Source organism: Entelurus aequoreus, linkage group LG07 (assembly GCF_033978785.1).
Source record: "Entelurus aequoreus isolate RoL-2023_Sb linkage group LG07, RoL_Eaeq_v1.1, whole genome shotgun sequence".
In the NCBI taxonomy this organism is placed as follows: domain Eukaryota; kingdom Metazoa; phylum Chordata; class Actinopteri; order Syngnathiformes; family Syngnathidae; genus Entelurus; species Entelurus aequoreus.
The window spans coordinates 27735884-27749579 of record NC_084737.1 but is presented as its reverse complement, the minus strand read 5'-3'; the positions used below and the strand labels follow the sequence as shown (position 1 = coordinate 27749579).

General features: G+C 40.0%; 1 protein-coding gene across 5 annotated transcripts in view; it reads left to right on the top strand.

The window, feature by feature from the left end:
- The window catches only part of kmt2d (lysine (K)-specific methyltransferase 2D), a 53261-nt gene that overhangs the window by 5517 nt on the left and 34048 nt on the right, over nt 1-13696 (top strand). For 3 of the 5 annotated variants that reach the window (XM_062053105.1, XM_062053106.1, XM_062053104.1), the window contains exons 3-21: nt 807-918; nt 1005-1207; nt 1331-1440; nt 1525-1687; nt 2604-2775; nt 2861-2975; nt 3111-3289; nt 3376-3683; nt 5253-5971; nt 6053-6166; nt 6241-6354; nt 6445-6549; nt 6635-6816; nt 7026-7190; nt 7384-7493; nt 7612-7653; nt 7750-7935; nt 8022-8192; nt 8277-8399. In XM_062053105.1, coding sequence (XP_061909089.1) covers nt 807-918; nt 1005-1207; nt 1331-1440; nt 1525-1687; nt 2604-2775; nt 2861-2975; nt 3111-3289; nt 3376-3683; nt 5253-5971; nt 6053-6166; nt 6241-6354; nt 6445-6549; nt 6635-6816; nt 7026-7190; nt 7384-7493; nt 7612-7653; nt 7750-7935; nt 8022-8192; nt 8277-8399 — 3393 coding nt within the window. The remainder of the gene's footprint in view (nt 1-806; nt 919-1004; nt 1208-1330; nt 1441-1524; nt 1688-2603; nt 2776-2860; nt 2976-3110; nt 3290-3375; nt 3684-5252; nt 5972-6052; nt 6167-6240; nt 6355-6444; nt 6550-6634; nt 6817-7025; nt 7191-7383; nt 7494-7611; nt 7654-7749; nt 7936-8021; nt 8193-8276; nt 8400-13696) is intronic. The other 2 variants (XM_062053109.1, XM_062053108.1) reach the window with 2 other exon arrangements.

Genomic DNA, 13696 nt, shown 5'->3' with positions numbered 1-13696 from the left:
TTCTTGTTCCGGCATACTTTTTGCCCCTCCAGAGCTTCTGTAGCTTGCCCTTACTTCCCCAGCGGCACACATAGCAAAACACGGCTAATGAAGTTTGTTCCAAAGAAAAGAAAAGTGTTGTCAGTAATTTGGTTTTGCGGCAACAGGCGTAAAACAAGTGACTGCCCGGAGCAAAGGTTGTTTCAAGGTATCAGCACAACGAACTTGTTGCAGCATCTGAAACCGAAGTTTCCAACCGAGTGCGGGATGTACAATTCTTTACAAGGCAAACAAGACGCAACAACAAATAACGGGCTAAAAATCACCTTGCTATGATGGAATCATTTACACAAGGTATGTTGTTTATCTGTGTTGGACCAGCAATGAGCTGGCGACTGGTCCAGGGTGCACCACGCCTTCTGCCCGAATGCAGCTGAGATAGGCTCCAGCACCCCCCGCGACCCCAGGCCTCCATGTTATTATAAATGTGCCCCTTACTACATTATACATTTGCTTACATCATGTATATGAAACTTTAATGGAGGTGTTTGAATGTCTTTAAGGGCTTAATAGGCAGAATAGAGCGGCTCCCATAGGCTCAATTGTAAACAGACTTTTGATCGCATATATTTAGAATGCATTGAAAATGAAATACATTTGTCGTCATGTCTTTCATAATGATTTTAAACGATATGCAAAATAAATAAAGTGCAGTTCCCCTTTTAGTATGCAATACCATGGCAGATAAGTCATGTGCTGTGAAATACATTGTCATCCTGCTAACTTTTTGTAGATAAAGTTTACTACAGTGTTTGTTTATTTTTCAGCTGATGACAATGCTGCTGTTAAGCAACATGCCTCCTCTGATGGCGAGTCCCAAGCTCTTCCTGCTGCTGAGGATGTGTCCGGTGCTACTGCAGCCTCTTCAACTACACCTATGTAAGCTCCTTCAAAATGTTCCCAACAAAGCTTCTCACAGTTGACAAAATCAAATACTGAATCTTTGGTTGTTGGTGTCTGAATAGAAAGAGCGTGAGGGCTTGTGCTCTTTGCAACTGTGTGGAGCGCAGCCTTCATGGACAACGGGAACTGAGGCGCTTTGGGCCAACATTGGAACGATCTACCCTCCAGCCATCAGCTTTACCTCTGCCCCAGCCTGGAAATGATGATTTGTCTTCCATTGGATTTTCGAATGCCCCTTCTGTGGCATCACTCTTTGATGACTCAGGTTAAAATCCCAACAGTACTAAATATAACTTGCATTCAATTTTAGTTAAGTAGAAGAAGAATACTGTATGTAAGAAAATTGAGTTTTGTGTGGATATTTGACTAATGATATTGTAATAAACAGGGGGTTGTTGGGTTCATCACTGGTGTGCGGTGTGGTCAGAAGGAGTTAAACAAATGGATGACGGCGAGTTGGAGAATGTGGATAAGGCTGTTATCTCAGGGACGCAGCGGGTAAGTGCACTTTCAAAGGAAAATATTGGGATTAAGTGTTTCATTCATTATTACTGGTTGATTTTTAACATTGGTTTGTTGCAGCTTTGTGAATACTGTAAAAGGCTTGGGGCAACCATTCGTTGCCATGCTGAGGGCTGTTCAACATTTTACCACTTTCCATGTGCGGCAGCGAGTGGTTCCTTCCTATCTATGAAGCAGTTGGCCCTTCTCTGTCCACAGCACATAGACAAGGCAGAAGAGCTGGGTAAGAAAAACTAATATTTTCAGGATTTTTACACCTAACTACACAGTGTATACAAAACAAAATTGCACATGCAATGGTTGTGACGATTAATAGTTATTATATATTTTTTTAAATCTGCTTTTCTGCTAAAGTGTTACATTTAACATAGATATTTTGTTAAAAATGGCTTAAATGTCTATCTTAAGTAGTCTTTCATCTTTTAGTTTTTTAGCACAGCATATTCACAGATCCATGTAATAGAGTTTTAGTTGTTTTAGTCGATGGCAGATATACGCACAACCTACAGCAAGGGTTGTCCAAACTTTTTCCAGCAAGTGCTGCATACAGGGAAAATGAAGAATGTAGGTGGCAACTTTGAAACATTTTGTGCATTGAAGATGCTAACACCAATTCAATGAAGGTAGATATTATTGATCATCATGAATTGGTTTATATGCACTGGTTTAGTATTACTTAGTTTAGTTTTATTTTCGGCCTTCTTTATTCACAAGGTTTCCACTTGAAAAATTTAGGTGGTACACATTACAATAGGTCTTTTGTCATCTTCTACCACATGCACCGTGAATCTGAAATGTGTTGTCATTTTTTTTCATCTTGGATTTTGGTTGAGAATCATTGTTTACTTTTGGCAGAAGTAGTTTAATTGGTTTATGAAACATCACAGTTTTCTTTGTTCCACTGTCAGAAACTTCCTATTTCTCCAAAACTACACTTGTTGCCACAGCAGTGTGGAGCTTATTGTTGTACGTCCTTAAAATGAGTTTGGGTGTGACACCAAAACCTTAGTTTTTAAGATAAAATACATTATATCGCCAACTATTGCAGCTTTGCAGTACATTCTCTAGCTTTTACAATCTTTTTGTTGGAACTACAACCAGCATTGGCTCATATAATTCTATTTTTTTTACTTTTACAGCAGGAGAAGAAGCTTGGTGTGCAGTGTGCGACTCGGTGGGAGAGCTCACAGACTTGCTGTTCTGTACGGGTTGTGGCCTCCATTATCATGCGGCCTGTTTAGAGATTGGGGCTGCGCCCATCCAGCGGGCAGGATGGCAGTGCCCAGAGTGTAAAGTGTGCCAGACTTGCAGGTGAGTACATTTGAGCTTTTTACGAATACTGTTGTAGTTGATAACTCATTACCTATAGTTATTGATTGATGTTGTCATTCCTCAGACAACCAGGTGAAGACTCCAAAATGTTAGTATGTGATGCCTGTGATAAGGGCTACCACACTTTCTGTCTCCAACCAGCCATGGATTCTCTCCCTACAGATCCATGGAAATGCAAAGTAAGTCGACACCTTTTAAGCATGGCCTTTCCTGGAAATTAATTTCACTGTTAACTTACTTGAAATTGCGTCTCCCCGTCAAATTCTTGGTCTTTTTTGATCATGTGGTTGACTCTGTTATTTGTATCATGCCAGAGGTGTCGTGTCTGTATGGGGTGTGGGGTCCGTGGACTCGTGGTGCCAGGTTTGGCTCAGTGGTTTGACAACTATGCTGTGTGTCAGGCCTGCCAGTGTCAGCGTAGCTCGGTGTGTGGCGTCTGCAGCAAAGCTGCAAACCCACTTGTTGCTCTTCAGTGCTGCAGCTTATGTCACAGGTTAGATCATTGACTTTTCAACTGTAGGTTTCCGTCATGCTTGACTCTATCACTCATTGTAAAATATTCTGTGTTTATGATCTCAGGTGGGTGCACAGTGAGTGTGCTTTACCTGGTGAGCTCCCAGAAGTAAAGAGCGTATGCCTGCTATGTAAGGAGGATCGTCATCCGCAAGAGCATCTCACTGAGGGGTACATGGCGCTGACGCAAACTGCAGAGGCAGCTGATGAGGTTGAGGCTGAAGGACATACACAGTTGGTAGAGATGACAATCCAAACAGACAGAATCCAAACAGACATGACGATGGGAGAGCAGATGGACGTACCTGAGGAGACACAAAGCCAGGGAGATGCATCAGAGATGAGGGCTGAAGAAGCAACACCAATGGACCTAGGTAAATAAAAAACAAAACAAACAATATAATATATTAGTTTGGGTGGAATACAAAAATAATACCTCAAATGATCGGGCTGTAACTGTATGCCATACTCACGGCTCAATACGTACTGCTATACTAAAGTTATGGTTCGGTTAATTTCTTATCCAATAATTACGATTCAAATAAAATAAAAATAACAAATATTACTGAAAGAGCTAGTGTAAAATATCACATCATAAAATATAAATGTATATGGAACTAGAGAAGCACTCAGAGTGTAAACCTCCGCCAAGCTCTACCTCCTGATGTTTAAAAAAATTTTTTTTTTTTAAATCCTGAATTCAGATGGTGGATTTGGACTGGAACTTTTTTTGAGCTAGCTATTGCGCATTAAAATAAATAAATGATCACTCTTGTATGTCATCCACTGTCTTTGTCTTGGCCTGCTGCTAGCAAACACACACACACACACACACACACACACACACACACACACACACACACACACACACACACACACACACACACTTGCTTACTTACTTGCTTGCAGTTGTTCCTTTATACCACTTAAGGCATTATACCACTTAAGGCATTTCCTGTAAGTTTCATGAACATCTGCCATAACTTTTTGAGTTATGTTGCTAACTATCTTGACAAACTATTCAAAAAAGTAAAAATGTATGAAATGAATTACAGTGATACAAAAGTAAAGTTCACTAGTTTCCTTTTTTATAAAAGTGCAAAGCTACAGACAAGTGCAACAGTAGCAGGTTGAACGATTTGACATTTTTTTGTATATAAAATTTTATTTTTTTCATAAAGAGATGGTATTATCTGGCTAACATGGGCACAAGAAGGAACTTCTTGGGGTATCATTACATTCCGTATCTGTCTAAACCCTGTGTTCTTAACAACTGAAAACGACTTTAAAAAGTCATATTATGCAAAACCAACTTTCTATTTTTGTGTATTTAGGATTCCAATAATTCACAAAATATTGATTTCAAACCATGGAAGAGTGCCGCAGATAATAATAAAATACTTTTGCTTCTTTCCAAACAAACCGCTAGGAATTTGAAACTTTCGTGACGTATTTTCCCTTAGTTCCGTCAGCTGATATCTCCATATATGTTTTTTCACGAGTCCGCCATTTAAAATTGCATTTGTTATAACATTGGCTGGATCTAAAGAGAGATATCGTTTCAGTACAGCTGAGAGATGCGTTTGCGCCTCACTAGCCTGTCCTGTGCGTCATGTTTCACGTACTGCCAAAAATATATCCGCTCTCTTTTGAACAATGACTGCGCAAGGTCTCCTATCTAATTACAAATACATGTACCATTATCAAATGTGTGTTGAGTAAGTTAACTAGTTGTTACTTCAGGTGCGGATACCGCCGATGTAGTTGACAAAACCTTGAAGGAGGAGCTGAAGATAGAAAAAGTATGCACTTCAGAGGGGTCTGCTGCTTTGTTTGAGAACAGAACCCCTGGCCTACATATTTGCACATGGACACAAAGCATGCCGTAACTAATGACAGATTTGTAAGTTATTAAAGTAATAACATGCATTCCTTGATTCTAGATGGAGAGTGCTCAACAGAACAAGGTCCCTCTTGTGTATCTGCTGATGAAAGGAGAGCAGAGAAGGCAGTGAGCCAGGTGATCCAAGCTGACTCTCTGCAGTATCCTACTGCTGAGAGACTGTCCCAAAATCCTAAATCAGAAGCTAAGCACCAGGGCCCTGAAAATAGGGAGAAGGTGGAGTTGTTCAAGTCTGGTTCTGAACCATTCAGTAAGACTCTGTCAAAGTTCTCATCTTCTCAAGCATATGTGGCGAAAAAACAGCATGCACCTCTCTCGGATGAGCAGAACAAACGCCAGCAGTCGTCTTTTCATCTTTCTTTATCACCAGTCACTCGAGAAGGGCCTTCTACTGTAAACATGGAGGAGCGGCTACTTAATCACTCTGAAGAGGAGGACGATGAAGATGACGATGAGCAAATGAAAGAAGAAGTGCACGATGTGGAAATAAAACAGGAACCACAGGAGCATGAGGTTAACCCGCAGTCACTGCTGGATGAGTTGTCCAATATGAGCCACGGAGATGAGAGTAGCAGTGGCTTCTTGGGCTCTCCCGGAGAACCGGATCATCAACTCTCCATGGACCTTATATCGGCTTCCCGCTGTCACATTGATAACCTGCTCACAGAAACAGATGACTCGCTTCCCTTTGAACTCTTGCAAAGTGACGGAGAGAAGGTGAAACGTCGGGGATCCCCCGGACGCTCACGGGTCAAACAGGTCAGAGGTCACTCTTTATTTGGATTTAGCGATATTGTAACAATTTGATGTAATAGTCCTGACTACACTGCTGTCGTGCAGGGTCGAAGCAATAGTTTCCCTGGGAAGCGGCGGCCCAGAGGGGGCGGTGGAGGCAGAGGGCGCGGCGGGAGGTCTCGCCTCAAAGCCATGGCCTCTTGCATTGATGCCTTTTTGGTGAGACAAACTTTGTATACCATTTGCATTTTATGGAATAGCTTTGATTTTTGTATTTGGTTCTTTGTCTACAGCTTAGCATGACCACAGACACTGGAATAAGTAAAGAGGAGGAGGAGGAGGAAGATGACACCATGCAGAACACAGTGGTTCTTTTCTCAAACACCGATAAATTTGTTCTGCTTCAGGTATAACCTTCTTTAATTAATTCATGGGTTTTTAATAGCACAGTCAGTTAATTTCAACATTTTCTTTTTCCTTTTGTCTTATGTGTTTAGGATATGTGTGTTGTTTGTGGCAGTTTTGGAAAGGGTGCAGAGGGGCAGTTATTAGCTTGTGCACAGTGTGCTCAGTGTTACCATCCTTACTGTGTGAACAGCAAAGTAAGTGCAATATTGCCCTCTTATTGTCATTTTCATTAATCCAAGTCATTTGCAAGTGTAGATCTAAAATTGACATTTTCCACAGATCACCAAAATGATGCTCCGCAAGGGCTGGCGCTGTTTGGAATGTATTGTGTGTGAAGTATGTGGAAAGGCTTCCGATCCTTCCCGTCTGCTGCTTTGCGATGACTGTGATGTCAGCTATCACACTTATTGCTTGGACCCGCCCCTACACACAGTACCCAAGGGCGGTTGGAAATGCAAATGGTAAAGGAAAAAAAAAAATTGAAATCTTTGTTCAGTCTTGTGTATTTGAATAGTGTCCAATAGAAATTTGCATTTATGTAAACTATTCATCAGACCCTGCATTTGTGATTCAGAGGCCCAACCCTCATTCATAGCAAAATAAAAAAAGATAATCAGCTTCTTTTGGCACATATTTTATTTTGTATTGTCTTTCTGTACCTTTTTTGCAGGTGTGTGTGTTGTGTACAGTGTGGCTCCAACTCACCAGGTTTCCACTGCGAGTGGCAGAATAACTACACCCACTGTGGACCCTGTGCCAGCCTCGTTGCTTGCCCAGTATGTAGAGAGAACTTCATGGAGGAGGAGTTGCTCCTGCAGTGTCAGCACTGCGATCGGTAGGTGCTGCGCATTACATCTACTACATGCGTTAAAAATCAAATACATCATTTATTAGGTGGTCACTAATGATGTCTTGCAGGGAAAAGGGAAGAAAAAAAAAATTAGCTATTATTAATTCATCAAGTGTCTGCTTCATGTGAGTTATTATAAATGTCATATATCGCTATGTATTTCTGTGATTCTGTAAAGATGGGTCCATGCCGTATGTGAAAGTTTATACACGGAAGATGAAGTGGAACAAGCTTCTGATGAAGGCTTTGCATGTACATCTTGCAGCCCGTATGTTCCAAAACCTGTTGGTGAGTCAAAACCATACATTAATTTAAAATAATAAAACTGCAAGCATATAAAGGGGATCACTGTTTGAACTCAATACATAATTTCCTATTGCATTTTCTACCCATTTCGTCACTGTAGTTGAGTCTTCCTTTATGGCCTCAATAAAGATCAAGGAGCCAGGTCAGTGGAATTTGCTTCCTCCTTTTTTGTTTTATTGCTGCTGCATTCACCATTACCCATCTTTCTCAAGTCACAATTTCAAATGCAACGTTACAGAGCCTCAGTTCTACCGCTTAGAGGGTGTTTGGCTGACAGAATCAGGGATGTCCCTGCTACGAACCATATCCATGTCCCCTCTGCTAAAGAGACGTCAGCGGCGCTCCCGTCTTGGCACTTTGTGTTGTGAAGGTGTGCCAGATGGAATGGATGTGAGGGAGGAAGGAGAAGGGGAAGAAGGAAAAGGTTGACACATAGTTTACTCCTCCATCGGCTGCTGAACAGTCATATTTGTGCTGCTGTGTTAACTCCATGTGCTCTTATTGATCTAGTCTGTGGGGAGTCTATGGATTGTGACACTAAAATGGAGAACCCCGGGAGCCCTGACAGAGAAGGTGGTGCTGATGGAGGTGCAGATGGCGGAGCTGAATGCGAAGGTCTCAAAGGGGGGTTGGAGGATATGGAAGATGGAAAAAAAAGAAAACGCAAACCTTACAGGCCTGGTAATGTCACATTATTTTAAAATATTAATTTGTCAAACATGTTTTATAAATATTTGTGGATAATGTATGAACAAATTGCACCAGGAATTGGAGGCTTCATGGTGCGACAAAGGAAGTGTCACACACGATTGAAGAAAGAATTTTTCGCCCAGCTGGCTGGAGAAACTACTTTAGATGGACAGCCAATAGAGAGAACCATCGAAGAAGGTCAGTGGCAAGAATGGACTGATATTTGTCATTAGATATTTCAATGTGCTTGTGTTTTGCAGTTTAGCTGTTCTTACTATTAAAACGGGGGCACCATCATCCATAGAACAATTATTGATATAAAACACGTTTGTTTGTGAAGGCGTTCCAAGATTGCGATTCAAACCCTCCTCACCCCGCCCTCTCCAAAAGTATCAAAATGTATCCTTTAAGAAAATTCATACAGTATCAAATTTTATATGGTGTTACAAGAAGGGAAGATGTTTATATTTTAAGATTGTTTAGTTCACATGATAAAGGATGACTACAGCAACAGTGGAACCTCAATTTACAAACTTAATTGGTTCTTGAACATGGTTTGTAAATAGAAAAGTTTGTATAGTTCCCCATAAGAAACAATGTAAATATGAATAACGGGTTCCAGCCAAAAGTCTGTATTTTACCTAAGGTTTGTACACTTGTGAACACAATATAACATGATATACAGCACTGAATATCAAATAAACATAACAAGAGGGTGATGGATCAACTTTCTGTGTAATTAAAAAGTCAACAAGAAGAAGCTGCTGTATGCTCTACTCTGCCAACACGCACACACACTGAAGTCACTATGGTGCCCTCTCACAAACACAATCACAAAAATCCTTAACTTCAACAATCATATTGCTACAATAATAAACATTTAAAAAAGTAAAATGCACACACATTACAGTGTTTCCCTGAGATTTCCCCTATATACAGTACATGGTGGTGGCGGCGTGGTCAATATGACATGATAATTTTGAGTTCCAATGATGCATTAATTTTCTTTTAAAAAGGCTACACAAATGTTTTATGTACATTTAAAAGCAAATATTAGTGTTATGAGTTACGGTGGTACAGGGGTTAGTGCATGTGCCTCACAATACGAAGGTCCTGAGCAGTCCTGGGTTCAATCCCGGGATCGGGATCTTTCTGTGTGGAGTTTGCATGTTCTCCCCGTGACTGCGTGGGTTCTCTCCGGGTACTCCGGCTTCCTCCCACCTCCAAAGACATGCACCTGGGGATAGGTTGATTGGCAACACTAAATTTGCCCTAGTGTGTGAATGTGAGTGTGAATGTTGTCTGTCTGTCTGTCTGTGTTGGCCCTGTGATGAGGTGGCGACTTGTCCTGGGTGTACCCCGCCTCCCGCCCGAATGCAGCTGAGATAGGCTCGAGCACCCCCCGCGACCCCAAAGGGATAAGCGGTAGAAAATGGATGGATGGAGTTATTATAATACCATTAATAGAATATTTTTTTAAATTCCTATACAATCAGAATCACTATCAGCTTTAACACAAGGAATTTGACTTAGACTGTACTCTCTTTCTTTGTTCAATGCATATTCAATTGTTTCTGCTTATTGTAAAAGGTAACACAGGCTACACTTTATTCTGCACTCCTGGAATGTTGCAATATGTAAACAGTTCTTTGAGCTAGATTTAAAAAAAAAAAAAAGAACTTTGTTTTATTGAAATTCTTCACAATGAAGTCACTGTAAAACTAACCACACTTAAAGTACATTATATGAAGTGCACATACATGTAGAAGTAACGTTAGATTAATAATATAATTTGTAATAAGCTGAAAAAAGCAATGCAATTATGCAGGATAAAGGTTTAGCTCTAATGCTGCTAGCTTAATGCTAACATACAATGTACTAGCTCATAGACAAGCTAATTCAAATTAGCAAAGGCTAATTGCAGGCACATATACTGTATATAGACAATCCTTAACACTAACATTCATATCTATGGACAATTTGCCATCTCCAAAGAAGCTCAAATGCATATTTTTGGAATGTGGAAGGAAACTGGAGTGCCCCAAAGAAAACCACATGCACACTCCACACAGCGATGTCCAAACGGAGATTCGTAGACACGGCATAAAGTAGACGTTATGTTGGTAGTAATGTCAAATAACTAGGGTAGTTTACACTGAGTAGTTACCTTTTGCCGGGTGTCAACTCTGTTTAGGTGCGCACTTGGGTAATACCATTCTGACAGGCGATTTAGATGCATTTTTTTACTTATATAAATAAAGCAATTAGCAATGTTTTTATAATATTTGAGCTGATAGGCTCCAGCACCCCCCGCGACCCCGAACGGGACAAGCGGTAGAAAATGGATGGATGGATTAAAGCCGATAGTAAGTGACTAGATTATATACAGTATATCCATTCATACATTATATCACTTAAATTTGTTTACATGTTTAAAATAAAAAAATCTTATTTTGAAGTTGTGGCAGAGTTAATTTCGCCGCGGTGTTGCGCCACGATCGTTTACATGTAGGGGAAACCCTGCATTACCAACGGCAGAGAACTGACAAGTAGAAGCAGACAGAAGGAGGAAAAAGGAACTGGGAGGGGGAAAGGTGAGCCGTACGTGTCTGAGTGTTTGTGCTTTGGAAGAGCGAGAGGTTGCTCTGGATCAAGTGAAGAGATAGTGTATTTGGCTCCACTGTGATATAATTCTGTTCTGGCATCTTTTCACAGAAAAGACTAGCTTTATCACAATTAAAACTTGAATGGGAACTGCACTTTTTTAAAACGTTGCCAGTTGCTCACAATCGTTATGAGAGACAAGAAGGCAGATGTTTTTATTTATATTTTTTGCAGTCCAACATGTTAAAAATCAGCTTCTTCTAGGTGGCGAGCAATGCACCTAATGGGAGCAATCAATTCTATCTCTAAATCACTTTAAAAATGTATTCAAAAACCGCCAACAGTACTTAATTTACGTTCTCTAACCTGTATAATAACAATGCTGTGGAAACATTGTTATTGTAAGAGCTAACACTGAGGAACTCTTTTTCCAGCGGAGTAACACGTCGGTATGCTTCGGTATTAGCCGTAAAAGCTAGCTACGGCAAGAGATAAGCTAGCTTTTACGTCAGCACCGGAATCGTGTTTGAGTTTGTAATGCACAATAAAATCTGAAGTAAATTACTTGCATATATTAACATAAAAATTTGTGATAGGTCAAAACAATGTATAAAATGTTTCAGTAAAAACAACTTCAAAACAAGTTTAATGCCCAATAGAAACTGATTCTCGATTCTTTAAAATGGCCTAAAATTCCCCCAAAATTATAATTTGATAAGTTATTCCATGACCATTTAGGAGCATATCTGAAGCTTTTTTTCCAAGGTTTGACATTACAGTATCTGTAAAGTAAAAGCCCGCGTTTTCATGTTTTTTTTGCGAGCTAGACAGTGTATGCACTGTAGTTGTAATAACACGTATGACGTGCTGCGTGTATCATGTTCAATATTAATGTGACTCACTCCATGGACAGTCGTGTGTTTGGTCCAGCTGGCAGGGAACATTTGTTTTGGGTAAGCACTCCATTTATGTTGAAATAGCATGGCTCCAAGTTCTACATTTACAGCATCAAAGTCACGCCGACCTTACTCTCTCAGCTCCTGTATGATCCAATGTTTCACATTTCCTTTGTGTTCGCTTCCAGAAGCAGCAGTTTGTCGTCCGTATATTCAGCTTCAAAAAGATAAGGTTGTGAATCCTCATTTGTTAAAAATAAAAAATATATAACATTTCACAGTCTGTTACCAAAACAAAGGTCCTGGGTTCAATCCCTTGCTTGGGGTCTTTCTGTGGGGAGTTTGCATGTCCTCTCCGGCCGGGACTGCGTGGGTTCCCTTCGGGTACTCTGGCTTCCTCCCACCTCCAAAGACATGTACCTGGTTGATTGGCAACAATAAATTGACCCTACTGTGTGAATGTTAATGTTGTCTGTCTATCTGTGTTGGCCCTGTGATAAGGTGGCGACCTGTCCAGAGTGTAACCCGCCTTCCGCCTGAGTGCACACTGCAAAAAGTCAGTGTTCAAAAACAAGAAAAAAAATTACAAAAATTAGGGGTATTTTATTTGAACTAAGCAAAATTATCTGCCAATAGAACAAGAAAATTCGACTTGTCAAGACTTTCCAAAACAAGTAAAATTAGTGAACTTCAATGAACCCAAAAATACCTTAAAATAAGTGCATTCTCACTAATAACTAGTGCACTTTTCTTGGTAGAAAAAAAAAATAGACCTTTTTGCTCAATATGTTGAAAAATATTTTTAAATTAAGTAAATGCTAGTGCCAATATCTTGACATAATGATATGCGCTCGGCATTATGATTTTTTTTTCATGCTTGAAGTAAGAAATTATTACTTTAAAAAAGTAGTTTTATACTTGTGAGTGTTAATGACACAGCTTTGCAACAGTTGACATTCTAATTTCAAGCATGTTTTCCTCAATATAGGTCATAAAATCTCAGCTACACGCTGTAATATTTTACTGATATCATTTAGGACCAAAACCCTTAAAACAAGTAAAACACTAACATAAAATCTGCTTAGTGAGAAGAATTATCTTATCTGACAGAAAATAAGCAAATATCACCCTTATTTGAGATGTTTAATCTTACTTAGATTTCAGTTTTTGGAGTGCAGCTGGGATAGTATCCATCACCCCCGCGACTCCGAGAGGGACAAGCGGTAGAAAATTGATAGATGTTACCAAATTTGCCATGATTAGAAAACACTTGCATTTGTTTCCGGAAGTAGGACAGACATTTGTTGCCGGAAGTTAGCTGCTGTGGAAATAACTGAGCTGAGGAAATCAGTTCCGGCGATGCTTAAAATTACCAAAATACGGTACATATTACATAATGTTATGAATGTGTCTGTTACTAAAACGCTGATCGAGGGTTTTGGAAGTTGTTTTAGAGGGCTTTGAAGGCTACAACGGTGACTCCCATTAGCCGCATCTTCCAAGCATTTAAAAAAAAAAAGACGTGTTCTTTAATGATTGTGAACGATAAGCAAAAGTCAAAAATAAGTGCAATTCCCCTTTAATGTGGTTACTTACTGTGATCATGTTTGTGAGTGCCATGAATGTACTCCTCACAAATAGTATGTTTTTCACTCCACAGCGGTTCACTCCTTTTTTCCATGCTAGTTTGAGTTTTTGGACTCTTAATTTAGTTAGCAAAATGGACTAAACTTGTCAAAAGGCACATATTGTAGAGTGTTGAGACATGACTTCTCCTGATCAGCAAGTGAAGTGGAAGGCCCCGCCTCCCAAACAATGTTTCGCCCTGCTTTCTTGTCTGCAGGCGCTTGAATAAAGCGTTCGTCAACAGAGACATGGTTTGCACACAAAGGCGTATTTGGCTTGATCTAAAAGTTCGGAAATTGGACAGTTTGCATAAAAAGGGGTTTCGTAAATTTTCACTATACCAAACTTTTTACATTATCATAAGAGTGT